This window comes from Oncorhynchus tshawytscha, linkage group LG25 (assembly GCF_018296145.1).
Source record: "Oncorhynchus tshawytscha isolate Ot180627B linkage group LG25, Otsh_v2.0, whole genome shotgun sequence".
Lineage (NCBI taxonomy): Eukaryota > Metazoa > Chordata > Actinopteri > Salmoniformes > Salmonidae > Oncorhynchus > Oncorhynchus tshawytscha.
Window position 1 is genome coordinate 10,008,709 of NC_056453.1, and position 21,414 is coordinate 10,030,122.

At 41.7% G+C, this 21,414-nt stretch overlaps 2 protein-coding genes and 1 long non-coding RNA gene across 4 annotated transcripts; 2 read left to right on the forward strand and 1 right to left on the reverse strand.

Moving 5' to 3' along the window:
- The first annotated feature begins 3,600 nt into the window (after window positions 1-3,600).
- On the forward strand, window positions 3,601-5,443 carry LOC112224174. Its single transcript, XR_002949433.2, has 2 exons — window positions 3,601-3,707; window positions 5,007-5,443. It is a non-coding gene; the product is annotated as an uncharacterized LOC112224174 (long non-coding RNA).
- Window positions 5,444-8,374: 2,931 nt separating this feature from the next.
- Window positions 8,375-13,044, reverse strand: LOC112224175 (glucose-6-phosphatase catalytic subunit 1-like). 2 transcript variants are annotated; one of them, XM_042305923.1, is made up of 5 exons: window positions 12,553-13,044; window positions 12,259-12,368; window positions 10,504-10,642; window positions 10,098-10,213; window positions 8,375-9,553 (listed from the first exon to the last, which is right to left on the reverse strand). In XM_042305923.1, the coding sequence occupies exons 1-5, from the start codon at window positions 12,768-12,770 to the stop codon at window positions 9,045-9,047; spliced, it is 1,092 nt and encodes a 363-aa protein (XP_042161857.1). In that variant the 5' UTR covers window positions 12,771-13,044; the 3' UTR covers window positions 8,375-9,044. The 2 variants fall into 2 exon arrangements, with proteins under 2 accessions (XP_042161857.1, XP_024243307.1); XM_024387539.2 differs by having other exon boundaries at window positions 10,537-10,642; window positions 12,553-13,028.
- A 1,468-nt stretch (window positions 13,045-14,512) lies between these two features.
- On the forward strand, window positions 14,513-18,509 carry LOC112224176 (glucose-6-phosphatase catalytic subunit 1). The gene is made up of 5 exons (XM_024387540.2): window positions 14,513-14,827; window positions 15,089-15,198; window positions 16,209-16,320; window positions 16,742-16,857; window positions 16,972-18,509. The coding sequence occupies exons 1-5, from the start codon at window positions 14,598-14,600 to the stop codon at window positions 17,478-17,480; spliced, it is 1,077 nt and encodes a 358-aa protein (XP_024243308.1). The 5' UTR covers window positions 14,513-14,597; the 3' UTR covers window positions 17,481-18,509.
- The last annotated feature ends 2,905 nt before the right edge of the window (window positions 18,510-21,414 follow it).

Below are 21,414 nucleotides of genomic sequence, written 5' to 3' on the forward strand. Positions count from 1 at the left end.
CTTTCTTTAAATTGCTATTGCGGCCGCGAACGGCCACGTTTTTCTAAAATTATCAGTGTCGGAAAATGTACTTTCTAACAAACTGTTGTGTATTCGCGTGGCTGTTGTCATCAACCAGAAACCGGAAAGGTATGCTGTCATTTTACTTTTTAAAATAAATAAAAATCACTTAGTCAGGTCCATAAGTATTTGGACAGGGACACAGTTTTGCATCATTTTGGCTCTGCACACCACCACAATGGAAACAATCCAGATGTGCTTTACTTTTAGACTTTCATCTTTACTTTAAGGGTTTTGTGAAAATTATTGTATGAACCGTATAGGAATTACAACCATTTTTATACATAGCTCCCCAATTTTAGGGGCTAAAAGTAAATTGGACAAATGGATTAAATAGATTTTTTCCGATTCAATGTACACACAATACCCCATGATGACAAAGCAGAGACAGGTTTTTAGAAATTTTTGCAAATGTATAAAAATAAATAAACTGATATGTAAATGTTATAAGTAAGACCCTTTACTGAAGCACCTTTTGGCAGTGATTACAGCCTCGAGTCTTAGGTAAGACAGTATAAGCTTGGCACACCTGCATTTGGGGAGTTTCTCCCGTTCTCCACAGGTCCTCTCAAGCTCTATCAGGTTGGATGTGGAGCGTCGCTACGCTGCTATTTTTAGGTCTCTTAAGAGTTGTTCGATCGGGTTCAAGTCCGGGCTCTAGCTAGGCCACTCAAAGACATTCAGAGACTTGTTCCCAAAGACACTCCTACGTTGTCTTGACTGTGGGCTTAGGGTCGTTGTGAACCTTCGCCCCCAGTCTGAGGTCCTGAGTGTTCTGGAGCAGGTTTTCATCAAGGACCTCTCTGTACTTTGCTACGTTCATCTTTCCCTCCACCCTGACTAATCTCCCAGTCCCTGCCACTGAAAAACACCCCCACAGCATGATGCTGCCACCATGCTTCACCGTAGGGATGGTGCCAGGTTTTCTCCAGAGAGTTCAATCTTGGTTTCATCAGACCAAAGAATCTTGTTTCTCATGGTCTGAGAGTCCTTTAGGTACCTTTTGGCAAACTCCAAACGGGCTGTCATGTGCCTTTTACTGAGGAGTGGCTTTCCGTCTGGCCACTACCATAAAGGCCTGATTGGTGGAGTGCTGCAGAGATAGTTGTCCTTCTGGAATGTTCTCCCATCTCCATAAAGGAACTCTGGAGCTCTGTCAGAGTGACCATCAGGTTCTTGGTCACCTCTCTGATCAAGGCCCTTCTCCCCCGATTTCTCAGTTTGGCCGGGCTCTAGGAAAAGTCTTGGTGGTTCCAAACATCTTCCATTTAATAATGATGGAGGCCACTGTGTTCTTGGAACTTCAATGCTCCAGAAGTATTTTGGTACCCTTCACCAGATCTGTGCCTCGACACAATCCTGTCTCGGAGCCCTATGGACAATTCCACAAAAGTATGTGGACACCCTTCAAATTAGTGGATTTGGCTATTTCATGCCACACCCGTTGGGGACAGGTGTATAAAATTGAGCACACAAAATCGAGCACACAGGCAAACATTTGCAGTAGGATGACCTTACTGAAGAGCTCAGTGACTTTCAACGTGCCACCTTTGCAACAAGTCAGTTCATCAAATTTCTGCCCTGCTAGAGCTGCCCCGGTCAGCTGTAAGTACTGGTATTGTTAAGTGGAAACGTCTAGGAGCAACAACGGCTTAGCCGCGAAGTGGTAGGCCACACAAGCTTCCAGAACAGGACCTCTGAGTGCTGAAGAGCGTAGCAAGTAAAAATCATATTTAACACTTACTACCAAGGTCCAAACTGCCTTTAGATGCAACGTACAAGAACTGTTCGTCGAAAGCTTCATTAAATTGGTTTCCATGGCAGAGCAGTCGCACGCAAAACTAAGATCACCATGTGCAATGCCTATAATCGTCTGGAGTGGTGTAAAGCTCGCAGCCATTGGACTGGAGCAGTAGAAACACGTTCTCTGGAGTGATGAATCACACTTCAACCATCAACCACCCGAGCCACTGCCTGTTCACCCCGCTGCCATCCAGAAGGCGAGGTCAGTACAGGTGCATCAAAGCTGGGACCGAGAGACTGAAAAACAGCTTCTATCTCAAGGCCATCAGACTGTTAAACAGCCACCACTAACATTGAGTGGCTACTGCCAACACACTGTCAATGACACTGACTCTACTCCAGCCACTTTAATCATGGGAATTGATGGGAAATGATGTAAATATATCACTAGCCACTTTAAACAATGCTACCTTATATAATGTTACTTACCCTACATTGTTCATCTCATATGCATACGTTGATACTGTACTCTATATCATCGACTGCATCCTTATGTAATACATGTATCACTAGCCACTTTAACTATGCCACTTGGTTTACATACTTATCTCATATGTATATACTGTACTCGATATCATCTACTGTATCTTGCCTATGCTGCTCTGTACCATCACTCATTCATATATCCTTATGTACATATTCTTTATCCCCTTACACTGTGTATGACAGTAGTTTTTTTTGGAATTGTTAGTTAGATTACTTGCTCGTTATTACTGCATTGTCGGAACTAGAAGCACAAGCATTTCGCTACACTCGCATTAACATCTGCTAACCATGTGTATGTGACAAATAAAATTTGATTTGATTTGATATGGTATTGAGTTGTAGTGATATGTGTTTACATAACCAGCGACAAGCTGCTTGTTTTGTCCTGTTTCTACCGATGGAAACTGTCCCAGCTTCGTGACTAATTAGCTAACATTGGCAGACTGTAACGTAAACTCACCCCATTCCGTACAAATGTGCGCAACCGCAACATTCAAACGAAGCTGCAAAGAAAACTAATGGGACTGTAGCAACCAGTGTTGCCAACACATTTTCAGGGTATGTTGCTGGAGGCAGGTTGATTTGTTGCTAAAAGTTGCTAAATTACGTTGTGATGTCATTGCGCGATAGCGTAAAACTGCGTCATTACGTAGAATACACAACAACGTTACTCAAATTGACTGGCCATCTCAGCGAAAAATATGATTTGACATTTGTTCAGGTACAGACGCCCACTCTTCTGTTCTTCTGGTTGTATAATTTTTATTGAGACATGTTGATTGATGTAAGTTTTGTTCAAGATCAAACATTCGCGATCAACTGTATTCATTGGGTTTGGCTTGTCAAACCCCTACTACTGCAGCTGCAGTCATGCGTGCATTTTAGCATTTGAGTCACTTTTCAAAAGTTGCTAAAAGTAATTTAAAAAAAAAATATTAAGTAACTAAATGTGTTGCTAGGTGTGCTGTTTGAAAAATAAGTTGCCAGAGTAGTCTGAAAAGTTGCTAAATCTAGCAACAAAACTGTGTTGACGTCAAAATCTGGGGTGTGAACTACATTTCTATTCAAGCGTTGATCGACATGGTAATGACTCTATGGTATTGGAGAAAAAACGGACCCTCGGTTACATCGTGACGTGTCATGCCGTAACGTAAAGCAACTATTTCTGTTTTACAATCTCTCTCCACCAGATGTAGCACTTATCTCATTGTTTAAAAACAAGAAATGGACAGTGCCTAGTCATTTTTTTCGTCATCACAGCCAGCGATCATCATTCTCAAAGCCAATGTTTACTTCTGAAGATCACTTTAGCACCGCCCTAAAAACCCAATTCATATTCGACACAAACCTTCAAATAGGTATGTATTGACACTTTATATAAACTCTTTATAGTGTTTTATTTTCATTTTAGAGGCGATAAGTTGGACAGATCGAGTGAAAAAAAAAGCAATTTTCCCACACAACATCTCTCCTCACTATCACGCATTAGTTTCGCTTCCCCACCCGCCATTTTTAAAAAGACCGGACGGGGCTCATTGCCTTCTTGAATTATGCAGAAACGGGAAGCGTTTAGGTCATGTAATTGATTCTGTGGGAAAGGGTAGAAATTGTGCTTTACAATGTTTTTGACATTACAGTTGATCTGGAAGTATTATGTTTTTGGGGCGCTAAAATAAGGTCAATTGTACGGACCAAGGCGATGTACAAAAGTGAGTGAGTTTACGTTAGTAGTCTGTCAGGCAACAAAACGAGAGTTGGAAGCAACATTGTACTGTCGAGACGTTTGTACCAAATTAACTCAAATATCGATCAGAATATCTAAATATCATAGCCGTCATCCATCAATCATTTGCTAATTGTTACCTTAAATCTCATTCTGAATGTCGCAAAATTCATAAATAGCCGTCATCGCATTAAGGATAGTTACGACATGACAGTGCTTCGTTCGCGATGCTGTCACTTGATCGTCTCCCTCCCTCCCTACAAAGACAATCAGCTAACTATGCCCATCGAAGTAGATGAAGAATTATTCTAAACATGTTTGGCTAAATTGCAGTGTCATCTTTTACTTTCAACATCCTAAATAAATAAACAATAGTTGATGTGTTGAATCTGTAAACTGTTGTGCCACATATTTTGACTTCTTACAATCTATGAAAAGTAATCTGACCATGGGGTTTGAAGTGTGTACCCTGTATAGCCTTTATGGTTATAATCTGACCTGTCTATGAACATATTCATGAGTGTATTTTTGTGTACTCTATCATGTTGAATTATCCATCAATCTGACATGCATATGCACACCATGATCTGAGAAATAATCTGTCCACTAAGTACTTCATAAAATTATTTGGATTGATTGAAAGTGCTGTGTAGCGTCATGATGATACTGTATAAGGTTTACTGTGTGTGTGTGTGTGTGTGTGTGTGTGTGTGTGTGTGTGTGTGTGTGTGTGTGTGTGGATTAGGAGACATGTTACTGCATAACACAATTTATTATAGAAACCCCTAATAGGTGATTATTAGGAAGAGAGTATGTGTATGGTTGAGAAAAAGAGATGAAGGAAGAGAGAGAGATTATGTTCCTAACCACAATTGTATCCTATTTGTTACTCTGCCCCCACTCCCCTCCCTTTCTCTCCTTCTACCTCTGTCAGTGATAGCGAGGGAAGTGATGTGGAGAGTCAGGGGTCAGCAGCAGAAGGCAAGGAGGAAGAGAAGTTAGAGATGAGGAGTGGACGGAGAGCGGAAAAGTAGGGGGAGAGGAACATGTACAGGAGGAAGCAGAGGGGGAGGGGGAGGAAGAGCACACCTGAGAGAGGACCCTACGTTTCCATGGACTGCATCTGCCCGAAGTCCCATCGGTCACCCTTGTACTACACAGACTGGGCCTAAAGTGACAGTAGCAGGGGTTTTGGAGTTGTTTTTAAAAGTGGTAGGAGTTATTTTTCTTCAGACCTGGTGTTTAATACCAACCTGTCTGCCACCACATCCAATTCACTGAGTTGTTGTCAAAGTAGGCTGTTATTTCTACATTTTGTGTCAGGCTGTAATAAATCTTATTGAGGGAGGCTATCAACATTTTGAAATAGTCTCTGAATAGTTGTTTGCATTTTTTATTTGTTACAGAAGTAATAATCTTTGTCAATCAAATAGCCTACTTTCTGGTAATATAATATTTAGAAGTATAATATATTATACTTAGTACATTTTGAGTAATTTATTCAAATGTACTAAAATGTAAAAGATGGTGCCGAAGAACACGTTTTACATTCTCCCAACCAATTGTGCAATTTTGTTATTTTTTTGGCATTTTGTAATTGTAATTGTAATTTATTTTTTGAACTTATTGTGTACATATTGTTGCTGCTACCATCTCTTATGACCCAAAATAACTTCTGGACATCAGAAAAGCTATTACTCACCGTGGACTGGAAGAAACGTTTTAATTTAACGAGTCCGACGAGAAGGATATCCTGCTTTCACTGGAACAGGCCCAGATCCATACCTTTCGTGTGAAGAAAAGATGCCGGAACAGTGGACGCAGATCAGGGATCCTTCTGAGAATCCGGAGGCGAGCGAGTAAACTCCCAATGCCTTCCATTCTTCTTACTAACATGCAATCAATGGAAAATAAAGTTGATGACCTACTATTAAGATTATCCTACCAAGGGGACATTAAAAACTGTAACATCTTATGTTTCACCGAGACGTGGCTGAACGAAGATACGGACAACATAGAGCTAGAGGGATTTTCCATGCACCAGCAAAACAGAGACGCTACCTCCGGTAATAACAGCTGCTGTGCAATGTCTAATATTAAAGAAGTCTCGCGGTATTGCTCGCCTGAGCTAGAGTACCTTTATGATAAGATACAGACCACATTATCTACCAAAAGAGTTCTCATCTGTATTACTTGTAGCCGTCTATTTACCACCACAAAATTAAGCTGGCACGAAGACCGCTTATGACCACATTTTTACCAGCATATCACATGTGCAACCAGGGGGGGGAAAAAATCATAGACCACCTTTACTCCACACAGAGAGATGCATACACCGCTCTCCCCCGTCTTCCATTTGGCAAATCTGACCATAATTATATCCTCCTGCTTACAAGCAAAAACTAAAGCAGGAAGTACCAGTGACTCGCTCAAAACGGAAGTGGTCAGATGACGCGGATGCTACACTACAGGACTGTTTTGCTAGCAAAGACTGAAATATGTTCCGGGATTCATCCAATGGCATTGAGAAATACACATCGATGACATCATCCCCACAGTGACTGTACATGCATATCCCAACCAGAAGCCATGGATTACAGGCAACATCCGCATCAAGCTGAAGGCTAGAGCTGCCACTTTCAAGGAGCGGGAAACTAATCCGGACGCTTATAAGAAATCCCGCTATGCCCTCAGACGAATCATCAAACAACCAAAACGTCTACAGAATTAAGACTACAAAGCGAAACCCAGATGTGAGCCTACTAGATGAGCTAAATGCCTTTTATGCTCGCTTCGATACAAGCAACACTGAAGCATGCACGAGAGCATCCACTATAACTCATGGATACTATGGCGACAGATATAAACAATAAGGTATGAATATATATTTTTTTTTAAAGTTATTAATGTATAAATGACCAGTTACCATAGAATTACAGAATATTCCAGTAACTTTGCAACCCTAGGATGGATGGATGGATGTACAGTATTATGTCACCATAGGAAATATGCATGTCCGCCACAATACTAGTCTCTGAGGCTGGATTGTCACCGACTTGATACTGGGGTCAAGTTAAGGTGATTTTGTGTGACATAGTAAAGCATAGTAATGCATAGTAAAGTCCTGTCTTTATTGATTATTGCTGGTATGTTTGTTTGAAACAGTATAATGGGTATGTACCACTAATACACAGATGCACGTGGTGCACACAAAAAAGTACTGCTCTTTGAACCGCCATGCCCAAAACACCCAACATCAGTGGCCATGAGGTACAGAGAACAAGTGTTGCTTTGCATTGAGCTGAGGAATGATGGCCTAGTAGTTAATGTTTAATGTCTGTCTCTGGTGAAAATTAATCAGCATTGGCATTTTGGAAAAACAAGACACAGAGAAGAAAAGCTGGACCAAATCTTTCTCGGAAGAACAATCAAACTCAAAAGTATAAACACCTCTGTCTGATTTTACTCACTAATTCATCTCTGCAAACTTGTTCACAATATCTAGTAAATACAAAACACAAAAATTGTCAAACACTTTAACTTCTTCAAATCAACCAGGTTACCTGCCATATTACAAACTTTTTAGATGCATGATCATATTCACCACCTGTGCATAACCATATCCATCTATAAGTCTTGAATGTATAGGATTCCATCAGAAGTTACACTGCAGCATCTACAGGGATAGGCAACTGGTGGCCCGCGGGATGCATACGGCCCGTGGACCAATTTAAAATCAGGGTGGGGGGGGGACTCGGTCAGTGTCTCAACTAAGAGTTAGAATAATACAATACAAGGTTCAATTTTGGAATTTAGTTGTGCATCAGCAGTTTCTTAATTAGCTCATGTCATTGGTAAATTAGTCTAGCTAAATTAGTCTAGCTATCTGAACTTGTAGTAAGCAATTACCGACCAGGGTGAGGCCCATTGATCATAAGTCATCAAATTAAAAACTGCAAACATTTGCCTCCACCCTATGGCAAAATGTTTAGAATTGCTTGAAATGCGCTCTACAACTGCAAAATCTTCTCTCCGCCACAGTGTGGATGTGTGGGTACGCAGACCCACGAGCCACTGCAGCCCCTCATAATGACTCCAGACCCCCATCATAGTTGCACATCCCTGACATGCAGTGCCTTCGGGAAGTACTCACACCCCTTGACATTTTTCCCAAAACATTTTGTGAAAGACTGAATTTAAAATGGATTAAATTGAGATTTTTGGTCACTAGCCTACACACAATACCACATGGTCTTGAGGTCAACCCCTTTGTTATGGCAAGCCTAAATATACATTGGCAAACATTTACAAAAAATATGTTTTCACTTTGTCATTATGAGGTATTGTGTGTTAGAAAAATAAATACATGTAATCCATTTTCAATTTAGGCTGAAACAACAATATGTGGAAGAAATCAAGGTGTATGAATACTGTCTGAAAGCACTGTACCTCTGTACTATCTACCTCTGTACTAAATGTGGTGCTGTTATCTCAAAACAGTCCTTCTGCATTGTAAAACAATTTTACAATATGTTGCGATTTTGTAAAATGACTGACATGGCCCCGTAGAGGCCCCCAGGGGCCAAATCTGTGGGGTTTCCATTTCTTAATCCTTTCGGGGTACATCAATGTACCTATGTAGCATATTTGGTGCTGTTATCACAAAACAGTCATTCCGAATTGTTAAACAGTATTACAATATGTTGGCATTTGGTAAAATGTCTGCTGTGGCCCCAGGGGCCAAATCTGTGGGGGCTCCATATATACTGTAATTATTTTCAGGGTACATACATCTACCTCTGTAACACATTTGGTGCAGTTATATCAAAACACTACTTCTGAATTGTAAAATGTTGTTACTTTCAGTGGCCATTTTGTAAGATGGCTGCCATGGCCTGATATGTAAATAATTTCAGGGTACATAAATCTACCTCTGCAAAATTTGGTGCTTTTATCATAAAGTGAACTGTTGTTATGAAAATTTCAGCTTAGCCGCCCCACTACCTGGGAAGATCCAGGAGAGTCCTCCGGGAACCAGAGCTGTGGGAATGAAGAGAGCAGCAGCACTCTTACTAAATGACAACACATAGAACACTGCCTGGTCTTTCGAGGAGAACGTCAAGCCATCCAAAATCTGTAGCAACAATAAAGAGACAGTGATACACCCCACCCTGAAGGGGATGCTGCTGTTCTTGTTCTCGGTGTAGAGGGGTGAGTGCAGGCCCAGGCCCAGGCCAAACAGGGTGCCCATATTGCGCAGGAGGCTGGCGAAAGGAGTGGAGTCCATGTAGACCCACTCGGCTCTCACACACCACTTCTGGGCTTTCTCCAGGGACCACAGCAGGTCCACGCCTATAGCTTTCAGTAGCTCGTAGAAGCCCACAGCAAAGGTGAGCAGAAAGAGGGTGGTGTAGAAGTACTTCTTCAGACTGGCTCCATAGATCCACTGCACTCTGGAGAAGGCCTCAGCCACCATGATACCTGCCATGGATATAGACAAGAACATTTTAGAACAAAATCAAAACCCGATACCCCTCTTACACTGTAAAGAAAAATCTAGTTGTTTTATGGTAATTTACTGGTAGCCAGTAACTGTAAAATACAAGTTTTAGTATTTTACCATGAATCCGGAAGAAACTTTGGTTTAATAGCACATTGCTGTAAAGGTATTGTAAAATATTTACTGTAAAAGTTACAGTATGTTACTGTAAATTTCAAAGAAACTTGGGTTTAACAGTACATTTCTGTAATTTCCAAAGAAACTTGGGTTTAACAGTACATTACTGTAAAGTTTACAGTCTGTCAGTAAAAACAACAGGATTATTTTACAGTGTACTTGCTGATCCAAACCAAGCCAATCCGAGCTGTACTGTGCCGGCCTGGTTGCGCATTCACCACAGTTCCTGGAAAGGACGACAACGTGAAAGGAAAATAACCAAGCCTGCACAGTACGATTCAGGTTAGCACAACCTGCTAGGGGTACAAGCTGCATCTTGAAATCTCGGTCAAGCCCTGGTTCTCTGACCTGTGATGACCCCACTGATGACCTGGTGCGGGAAGTGGGCAGCCATGTAGACTCTGGACATGCACACCAGCAGCTCTACTGTACACAGCAGCATCCAGAGCCCCACCTGCAAGAACCTGGGGAAGAACAAGACACTAAGGCCCTGCTCCAAAACAACAATAGATCCTACCCCCTAACCAAGTTTTTGTTTACAGATTTGTCCTCCAAAAAATCTATTTGAGGTCCAGAAAAAGGGCAGTTAATTGAAAATATATAAGTCCAACATTTCTACATACTTTCTATCTACAGTAGTTTCAGATGTTTGACGCATAACATCGGCTAGCAGGCCATAGTTTTCCCAACTCTGTCCTAACCCCTAGGCAATTTGTGTGGATCTGAAAGCACTGCATTGGGTATAAGCAGTAACAACACCATTGACTCCACTTCTCTTTTGACCCACCTGTACAGGAGAGGTGGGAACCATCTTTCTGTTGCCACTGAGAAGACAGCTGTTATCATCACGTACCACACCCCAGACGAGCCCATGGCATGACCCGAAGGGCTTCCTATTAAAAACAGCACACTTTGGCTTCATGAACCATTTTGGATATAAGCATTGGCTAAAGCACACACATATCTGGCTACCAGGGATATGATGAACATCTGGGCAAAGTCCCTTTGTTCAGCAGCTATTGTCTGCATTATTTTCCCATCATCACATTACACCTCTTTCCCATCCCTGTTTGGTTGTCTTATTTAGACAGTGGACACACACCATGAAGATGCAATTAGCTAAACAACAATTACACACTACACTACCCACTGAATTCCTTTCCAGATAAGATTATTCTCTTATGTATTTACCCTGCGGAATGGGAATCGATAAGTGCAAAGGCGTTATGGCCCTATAGTACTGGTATCAGTCATTTATGACATACAGGCCAAGCAAATAATGCCTTGTAAGAATTCGCAGATGAGTAGGTAAACCACCACTTCCCTCCGGATTATTGGCCAACGTGCAATCATTGATAAACAAACTGGACGATCTACGATTGAGACCATCCTACCAACGGGACACTAAAAACTGTAATATCTAATGTTTCACGAGACGTGGCTGAACAACGACACTGGTAATATAGAGCTGGCTGGCTTCTCTGTGCATCGGCAGGACAGAGCATCTACGTTTGGTAAGACGAGGGGCAGGGGTGTGACTCTATTTGTCACTAACTGCTGGTGCGTGATGTCTAATAATTGAAGAAGTCTCGAGGTATTGATCGCCAAAGGTAGAAACCTCATGATAAGCTGTAGACCACACTATCTACCAAGAGAGTTCTCATCTATATTATTCATAGCCGTCTATTTACCACCACAATCCGATGCTGGCACTAAGACCGCACTCAACGAGCTGTATACTGCCATAAGCAAACAAGAAAATGCTCATCCAGAAGCAGCGCTTCTGGATCCTGGACTTCCTGATGGGCCTTCCCCAGGTGGTAAGAGTAGGCAACAACACATCTGCCACGCTGATCCTCCACACTAGGGCCCCTCAGGGGTGCATGCTTAGTCCCCTCCTGTATTCCCTGTTCACCCACAACTACGTGGCCAAACACGACTCCAAAACCATCATTAAGTTTGCTGACGACACAACAGTGTTAGGCTTGATCACCAACAATGATGAGACAGCCTAAAGGGAGGAGGTTAGAGACCTGTAAGTGTGATGCCATGACAACATTGTCAGCAAGACAATGGAGCTGATTGTGGACTATAGGAAAAGCAGGGCCGAACAGGCCCTCATTAACATCGACGAGGCTGAAGTGGAGTGGGTCGAGAGTTTCAAGTTCCTTGGTGTCCACATCACTAACGAACTATCACGGTCCAAACACACCAAGACAGTTGTGAAGAGGGCATAAAAACACCTTTTCCCCCTCAGGAGACTGAAAAGATTCTACATTGGTCCTCAGATCCTCAAAAAGTTCTACATCTGCACCTTCGAGATCATCCTGACCGGTTGCATCACCGCCTGGTATGGCAACTGCTCGGCGTCTGACCATAAGGGTAGGGCATACCCCCCCCCATTTGATTTGAATAATGCTTCCACTTGCCAAAACTGCTAATATCTTGAGGTGTATTGAGTGATAATCATGCTAGACTCTGGCACACATCTATCTATGGCATTGCCTACCTGGTCCAGTTTCACAGGTGATGGGGAATTGTTTTAAGGCAGGGGCTGGATCTGTCCCATAGAAGCGGGTATCATGGACCCACCAATAGGGTCTCTCTCCAAATAGAACCCTGCCATGGAGAGGGAACATCATTCAACTCTTTGAAATTCCCGACTTTGTAATATATAATGACAATTTCAGTTTTAAATTATGTTCAAGTCAGAGTACATTTTTGTTAATGTGTACTAAATCGCAATGTGTACCAAAATCCATGAAAAACAAATGACAGAAAACCAATTTAATCCGTTCCTTACCACTTCATGACCAGGTTGAGCCAGTCCCCAATGACAGCCACCCAGATGAGCTTTACACCCACGTCCCTGCGCAGATGGAACCAGACTGGGAAGAAACAAAAGAAGGTGGTATGCAGGTCAGCCACTGTAGAGGCTAGGCTAAACCAGCCCTCATAATGCCCATACTGGGTCTGCAGATGGATGGCCACTTCCACCCCCCAGCTGTGGAAAAGATCCATGACTGTGGTGTGGATCCAGATCAGTCCCAAGGGAAGGTACACCAAAGCTGGGCGAGGATTGGAGAATGGTCAGGAGTGGTCCTCTTGAGCTCCAGGACTGTCATGCAGTCTGTTGTTCCCACTGGACTTTATTCAAGGTTAGGGCATTTGTTTGCTTCCAGGAGGTTGTTGCAGACACACTCTGTAACCTTTAGCCTACACATGGGCAGACTTGGTGATTTGGAGGCCAGTCTGAGGCCCCTGGCCTAAGTGATATTTGGTTAACCCTACCCCACCTTGTGGGCAAAACATTTGACTGGCTGTGGAGATTTAAAGAAAATATATATAATTTTAAAGTACATTTCCAGCAATTCTACACATTTTGCTATGAGTAGAGAAAATGTTGCAGTTTTAAAGCTAATTTCCCAGATATTCTACACATTTTGCCTTGACTTATGCCATGTTCATGCTATATATGGTTGCCTAATGGTAAGTCCGCCACTGAGCCTACACCCCTCCATGGAGCTCCTGCTCCCAAAAGCGGTAAACAGAGGTGGTCTGCTCTGGAGTGATACGCATTGATATGCATTCAAAACAGTAAGTCAACATTATTAAAAGTGGCCAGTGTTCCATGTCTATGTACATAGGACAGCAGCAATGGAGAGCTACTTTATTACTGACTGTGCAATGGTGAGTGAACGTTTTTCCACTTCAGGACTATACGTCTCTTGGTGAGGATTGTAGCAAGAACACTTCAAGTAGTCCAATGAAAATTGATTGACCTATCTATGTCTCACTACTTCAACCACATCCATCATTGGCATGTGAAATGAATGGAACTCAATCCATTGAAAATTCACTATTGACTTTGTGACCTGCTATAATGATGTCAGTTCATTGGCTATTTCCTTCCCAGATAAAACCCTGGCTTGGGGGTTGCCTTATCGGACTTATTTACAGTACAGTGAGTACCATATCTAGGACCTAGTGTTATTGGTAAGTTATCTTCTCAGCATCTCCTGAGTAAGTCCAAAACCATTTAATGATTGATTCCTTTATGTAACCGACCAGATGGGCTAGCTGCAGGATTCTGGCCAGACTCAAATTTCACAAAGTCGTCAGAAATGTATTATATAACAGACAGATTATGGTCTGCAAGTTGTCGAAGGATGGGCGTATTTAGCGTATTGTGTGTGTGTGTGTGTATATATATATATATATTTGCCTTTTTGTAATTCAAATGTTTTGTTTCTTATTTTTTTAAATGTGTTGTTTAAAACTGGCCAAAAAGTGGGCTTAGGGAAGTCTGTGCATTTGTGTGACTGTTTTAGTCCCTATCTTATCCATTACATGGTCTTACAAGGACATCTTACTGTATTACACATAAAGCAGACTGTAGTGTAGTAAAACATTGGGTTTTAATTTCAATAGAGAAAAGTGAATGCAATGCATGTTTTCCACGCATCCCCTTGCTTGGCTTGTTTTGCCACAAATTGTATTGTGGAGGCTATTTGTTGGGTTTTTAATTCTACCGGTCAATCATAAATGAAGTATTTTTGGCTCCATTTCAGGGTGAGAGACACAGAGACACTGATTGACTATTGTTTTGACCTGTCCTTTGTACTTATTTGTATGGCCTCTATCCTTAGTACAACCCTCCCAAACACCCCTGCCCCGCTGTGTTTTATTACACGTGCAAGGTCCAAAGATCAGGCAGGTACATGCCTGTGGGTGGTGGGACCCTCGGGTATAAAAACAACAGGCAGACTCATGCATACAGTGCTCTCATACCCCATCACATCTCACATTGGCTTTCTAGACTGACAATTCACTAGGGACAGTTCGAAAATGGAGGCAGTCATGGATGCCATGCAGGGCTATGGGGTGAGCACCACTAATTACCTTCAGACCAACTATAAGGACGCCCAGGGTTTGTTCCTGTGGGTGTCCTGGGCTGCTGACCTCAGGAACACCTTCTTCATCTTCTTCCCCCTCTGGTTCCACCTGCGGGAGTCAGTGGGCATCAAGCTCATCTGGGTGGCAGTGATCGGCGACTGGCTCAACCTGGTCTTCAAGTGGTGAGTCGTACTGCCTATGAATGTGTTCTGTGTGGTTTATGCATGTGTTATGAAGTCATTTACATTGGTACCCATCAAATAAACGGTTACTGGGATACCAATTCAGAACTTGATCAAATGTGTCCCTTCGGCTACATCTGGCACATTGACATGTCGATAAATGTGCACAGTCCCTGTCAATTTAATTGAAAGAAAATGCAACCGACTGAAATTCCCCACATTCATCTTAATTCTAAGTGGCTTGTGCTTTCCTTCCTTAAGGATTCTGTTTGGCGAGAGGCCGTATTGGTGGGTCCATGAAACACCTTACTACAGCAATACCACTGCACCTCACATTGAACAGTATCCAATGACCTGTGAAACTGGCCCAGGTAAGAAGCATCACTTTACTTTCATATTCTTCTAGCGTAGTGCCTTATGACATGAAATATACACTCCCCTATGTATTTATTTGGAAAGTGAAGCTACAACTTTTCATTTGGCTTTATACTCCAGCATTTTGGATTTGAGATTAGATTTTTCATATGAGGTGACAGTACAGAATGTCACCTTTTATTTGAGGGTATTTTCATACATATCTGTTTTACCATTTAGAAATGAAAGCACTTTATGTATCTAGTCCCCCCCAATTTGAAAGTGTCATAAGTATTTGGACAAATTCACTGTTAAGAGTATTTTCATACATAGCTGTTTTAGCATTTGGAAATGAAACCACTTTATTGAAAGCACTTCACAAACATTTTTACGCAAAATGACACAATACATTATTTACCATTCATTTCTATTGGGCACAACATAATCCGAAACGCAACCAAAACAAACTGCAAATGCATCCAACAAGTATCTAATCAAAGGTTTTGTATTTGGTCGCTTATTTCTAGCTCACAATGACTACATCAAGCTTGTGACTGCAATTTCTTTGGATGCATTTGCAGTTTTTGGTTGTGTTTTAGATTATGTTGTGCCCAATAGAAATGAATGGTAATTAATGTATTGCGTAATTTAGGAGTCACTCAACAAAATGCTTTAATTTCTAAACGGTAAAACAAATATGTATGAAAATACCCTCATATTAAAGTTCACATTCTGTGCTGTTGCCTCATATGACGCCTCATAGGCAACATTTTCCTCAACATTTGATCTAAAATCCAAAATGCTGGAGTATAGAGCCAAATTAAAAGTTTTCGCTTCACTGTCGAAATAAGTTTATGGGAGTGATATGCTATGATTCAGTGAAAATAGCCAATGTTTTATAAGTAATGATGTTGAGAATATTCATGGTTTACGATATTGTACAGAATTGTGTTGGATTTTAATTTTACTTGAATAAAGTGCTATGGCCATTGACTGAAGTATGCCTTTCTGTCTGCGTGCCTGGTAGGCAGTCCTTCTGGCCACGCTATGGGAGCTGCAGGCGTCTACTACACACTGGTTACCTCCATTCTAGCCATCATGCTGACCAAGAATAAGATGGGATCTTCCTCCAAGGGCCTGTAAGTTCCAGAGCATTCAACCCCTCTTGTCCTCAATGATCTTGTTCTTGTTTGCCATTTTTCGTTCAGAGCTTGTCAGTTTTATGCTATTTGTCTGTGCAGCACTGTAGTTGATGATTTACCCTGAAAACTAACTTCAGTTAGTCGAAGGGAAGGGGATGTGCAAAAGATTCCGTTCGAGTGGTTTTGTTGTCAAATCAAAGGAAGCAACAGTCAATTAAAATGATTACATGTATCAGTAGAAGCCTATTCACCTCTAGTGACACAGGAAAAACAAATTCCCCTGCTGTGAATAATATTTATTTGCACATTTACTGGTATTCACGATTTATTATGCAGTCTCTTAGCAGCCAGGCAGATTTCAAAATGCCTAAAGATGCATTTGCTGATGGTTCCTCTCCCTCTCCCCTTGTCTGGGCAGGTATCTACGGGGCACTCTGTGGGCGTTCTTCTGGGCGGTCCAGGTCTGTGTGTGTCTCTCCAGAGTCTTCATTGCTGCCCACTTCCCCCACCAAGTCATCTGTGGAGTAATCACAGGTCAGTATGAAGCCCTTATACCAGCCCTTATAACAACCCTCACAAATATGGCACAAAATGTGCAGATTGTTCAACTACATGATGTTAATATTACATTTTCTATTTGATTTCCAGGTATGGTTGTGGCCGAGGCGTTCAACAGAACCCAGTGGATCTACGGAGCCAGTCTGAAGAAGTACTTCTACACCACCCTCTTTCTGCTCTCCATCGCTGTGGGCTTCTACGTGCTGCTGAAGGCTCTAGGCGTGGACCTGCTATGGACCCTGGAGAAAGCCCAGAAGTGGTGTGTGAGAGCCGAGTGGGTCCACATGGACTCCACTCCCTTCGCCAGCCTCCTGCGTAACATGGGCACACTGTTTGGCCTGGGCCTGGGCCTGCACTCGCCCCTCTACACCGAGAGCAAGAACATCAGCGGCACCACCCTCTTTAGGACGGGATGTATCGTCACCTCGCTGCTCCTGCTGCACCTCTTTGACTCCTTCAAGCCCCCCACGCATACTGCCGCTGTCTTCTACCTGCTGTCTTTCTGTAAGAGCGCCACTGTCCCCCTGGCAACCGTCAGCATCATCCCCTACTGCGTGTCTGGAGCTCTGAGCAGCGTACAGAGCAAGAAGTATTTGTGAGGTCGTTGGCGGCCGACATGCACATAGTCTCGTGTATTCGGATATGACTCCAGAATTGAACCGTGCTGTAATCCTTAATCATTCCATGCATTGACTTTCTTCCCAAACTGCCCAAGCGATCAACAAGCCATTGTGGTCTTTGTCTAACCTACTTTCATCCAGTCACCCACTGTAAAGGTCTTATTTTCTTATCTACACACAGTGTGAACACTATAATGAAAGGATTATCCAGTGAATTACTCAGTGGCACTTTAGACACTGTGGTTTGATTGTATCAAAACTGATCATTTATAATTAGTTCAGTTGCGAACTCAGGAGTCCAGAAAGTTAATGTTCCTGTTTTGAAACGAGATAAAGCCAAATCAAATCCAGGAGAAAGAGCCCATAAGCTCTCTCAGGGACTTTAGTGGCCTGCTTTACAGTGCGTTCTAAGAATATGTTATACATGAATAACTTTGTTAATATTTTTTTTGTAACTGTATTTTTCCTGTTTTAATATATTTTTAGAAATTCTGTCATATTTATAATAAAAATCTTTAAAATATATCACTGACTATGTTCTAACACTAGTATGCATATATTTAGGGATTGGTTCAGACACATGGTTCTACATTCAGTTTTTAAATGTTGCCTATCATTAATGACATGTTACTGATAAACTATCAGCAAGTCCACAACACTTTGAAACTGCAGCAGTGGTAAAACTAAAATCATCACACTATCAGTGACATGCGTCTACAAAACAAGTACACATTGTAAAAAAATATACTATTTGTACAGTACATATAAACAGAGCCAAACCAGTGGTCATCAACCCTATATGGAGCCCTGGACTTTAGCCTCATGCTCACTGATAATCACTGATGACATAGGTCCACACGTCACACAGCCGTCACTCCCTGCAAGTACTTAGAACAGACGGCCTTGGCTGAACCATCAATATTTGACTGCCGGGTTTTTAATCTATAGAGTCTGGCCTGCTTTTTGTTATGCATTTGGTTATGTATTTGCTAGCCTCAAAGCAGACACAATAAAAATGAATGTCCAAACTTATTTCATTAAATACACTGGCTCGCAGTTGGCATTTCATTTCTGTAAGGACCTCGCTTTGTGCACGGGGGACTTGTCATGCTGAATTAAGAAAGGGCCTTTCCCAAACTGTTGCCACAAAGTTGGAAGCACAGAATCGCATAGAATGTTACTGTATGCTGTGGCATTAAAATTTCCCTTCACTGTAACTAAAGGGACTAACCCAAACCATCATCATCCACCAAACTTTACAGTTGGCAAAAACTGGGGGGGACAAAAACACAATTTCAAAATGTGGTGGAACATGTCCCCCCGTCCCCAGTGAAAGTTGCGCCCCTGCCAACATGTAATGGTTTCTGAGAAGCTGAATTATATGGTTCTGCACTACACATAAGGTAAGCCTGTCCCTGCTCATACCTAAGTGTTGCTGCATGTGGTCAAACCTCCGCTCCCAGTCCATCTTCAGTTGCACCTCCTGGCCCACCTTTAGGACTGAACCCACAAAGTGCAAAGCCTCAGCCCCCTGCCATGTCACCTGAAGCACCGGCACATCCCAATCAGCCCGTGGTCATCTGGCTGGAGATGGAAGATACTAGGTGTTAGCCTGTGTCTGACCACTTCCAGCCCACCACAACAATGGTCCCAGCTCACCAGAAAGAGAGGGGTAGTTCAGTGACTTCAAAGATGATAGAGTTGATGTATTCTGGCCTTCTGTATTTACCTGACCACCTCCCTCAGGACACAATATGGTGTGTTGGAGCTCGACATTGACATTTCTTTCTTCCAGTTCACCAGGTGAGCAGGGTGACAAACTGAGGTGACAAACTGCAGAGAGAAAGACAATTTGCCAACATCAAAATTATGATGACGTTCAGTTGAAAACACCTAATTTATGCCAAGGACTCTCGCCTTTGTAAACATTTAGCAGTGGTAGCCACAGAACCGACAATACGTTCAGATTCTTCAGCTGCCAGTAGTAGCTACAGATGTAGGATATTAATTTGACCACTCTGTTGCATGATAACTTTACTGCAATGAAGGTAATGTCAATCTTGAAGTGTATTTAAGGTCTAAAAAGGTTTCTGAAGCTTGTAATTTCCACGTAAAAATTTCAGACTTGATTTTCCTTACGAAAAATGTGTCAAAACTTACAAAAATGTCCATTAATTATAGTTCACATATTAATGAACATTTCTTGTTGCTGCTCGATTACTTTCCTGCCGTAGCAAACGGTCTCAAATTAATATCCTACATCTGTTTCATACATCAAAAAGACAGATATGAATGAACCAGCGCCCTCTTGTGGCTGTTCGGCAACAAAACATTACCAGGACTAGGCTTGAAGCAGAAAAACAGAGCAAATGCACACATCTAACTGCGATTAGGCTACTGCATGCATAAAGTTGTCAATGAAAAATCAGACATATTCTTAATTTCAATGTGCAGTCACTACTCACAAAAAGTCATTTGGATGAGCATGTGCGTTGGGACGTTAAACACAACTAGACCCATGTCTGTTCGGTCTGGCTGGCTTGATTTATTGTGCGGCTAACGTGCTTTTTGATTGACATTTCTTCATGGCATTGGCAGACTAGACATTGTGTAAGAAATGTCACACTGTCTGTCAACAACTAGCTAGCTAACTAAAGTAGGCTACACACAAAAAGAGGACAAGTTACTGTAAGAACGTTAGCTAGCTAACTAGCTCATGCTAACTGTAGTCTAATGTTGGCTTGTTACTTTTCAGCTAGCACCTTTTCAGCTAGCAAGCTCCTGACTGTGCCAAAAGTCTTAAAAAAGCACAAGGCAAACAAACATTATGTTACTCTCTCTCAAACCTCTTACATGTAAAAGTCCTTTTGACACTGAAATGCCATATTTAAAGCTGCAATATGTAACTTTTTGGGCGACCCGACTAAATTGACATAGAAGTGTCAGTTATAGATCTGCCATTCTCATTGAAAGCAAGTCTAAGAAGTGGTAGATCTGTGCTATGTGTACTATTTATATTCTTCCTGCGCTTATTAAGTAGAATTTCAGCATTTTTACTTTCGGTTTTGTACACAAGCTTCAAACAACTGAAAATACAATATTTTTTTGTTATGGAAAATATATTGTTTAGACGGTACATGATTCTCTACACTATACTTGCTTGTTTTGTCACATAAACTGAAATTAGGCGAACTATTAGAAATTTAGCAACATGGAAATGGCGGAGCGATTTCTGCGTATTGCACCTTTTTAAAGAAATATGTCATAAATCCAAGGTACACTCAGTAGCTCTATTTTAGATCCTTGTAATATGGATGCGTTTACTAAATTAACTGGTCTATGCAGTAGCTCAATAGCCAGAACTGTCTGCGTTCTTTCGGCAGCAAAATAACAAAAGCAACAGTCGCTAGTATTTCCGATTTCAGGTTCTGGCTTCTAAATAAAAGCCTCTGAAAAGACTTTTCAAGCGAGAATGGGTTATACAAGGAATATGAGATTTTACTTTTGAAGATAGCCGACACCTACAGGTTAAACTCAAATAAAGCATACAACCTAAACATTTCGGTCCTTTCTAATGTTTTCTGCAAGCGGTTCAATTGCCATTGCAAACAGGAGGGAGGAGAGAGGACATCCCTATCTTGTGTCCTGTTCTAAAGTCATTTAATTCAATAGTGTATTATATGTGTATATTTTTGCTTTAAGATATTTTATAATATTTTTATTAGATGTATTATTTCAGCTGGAAAGTTTTGAATAGAAAAGGCCATTTAAGACAGTCAAACGTATTTTCGGCAACATCAGCCATTCAATCTATATCTTGTTTTTTAGCTTTATTGTATTCAACTGAATCATGTTCTTGTATTTGTTTGTAAGTGTATATTTGTAATACACCCTGTTTGATTGATATGTATCA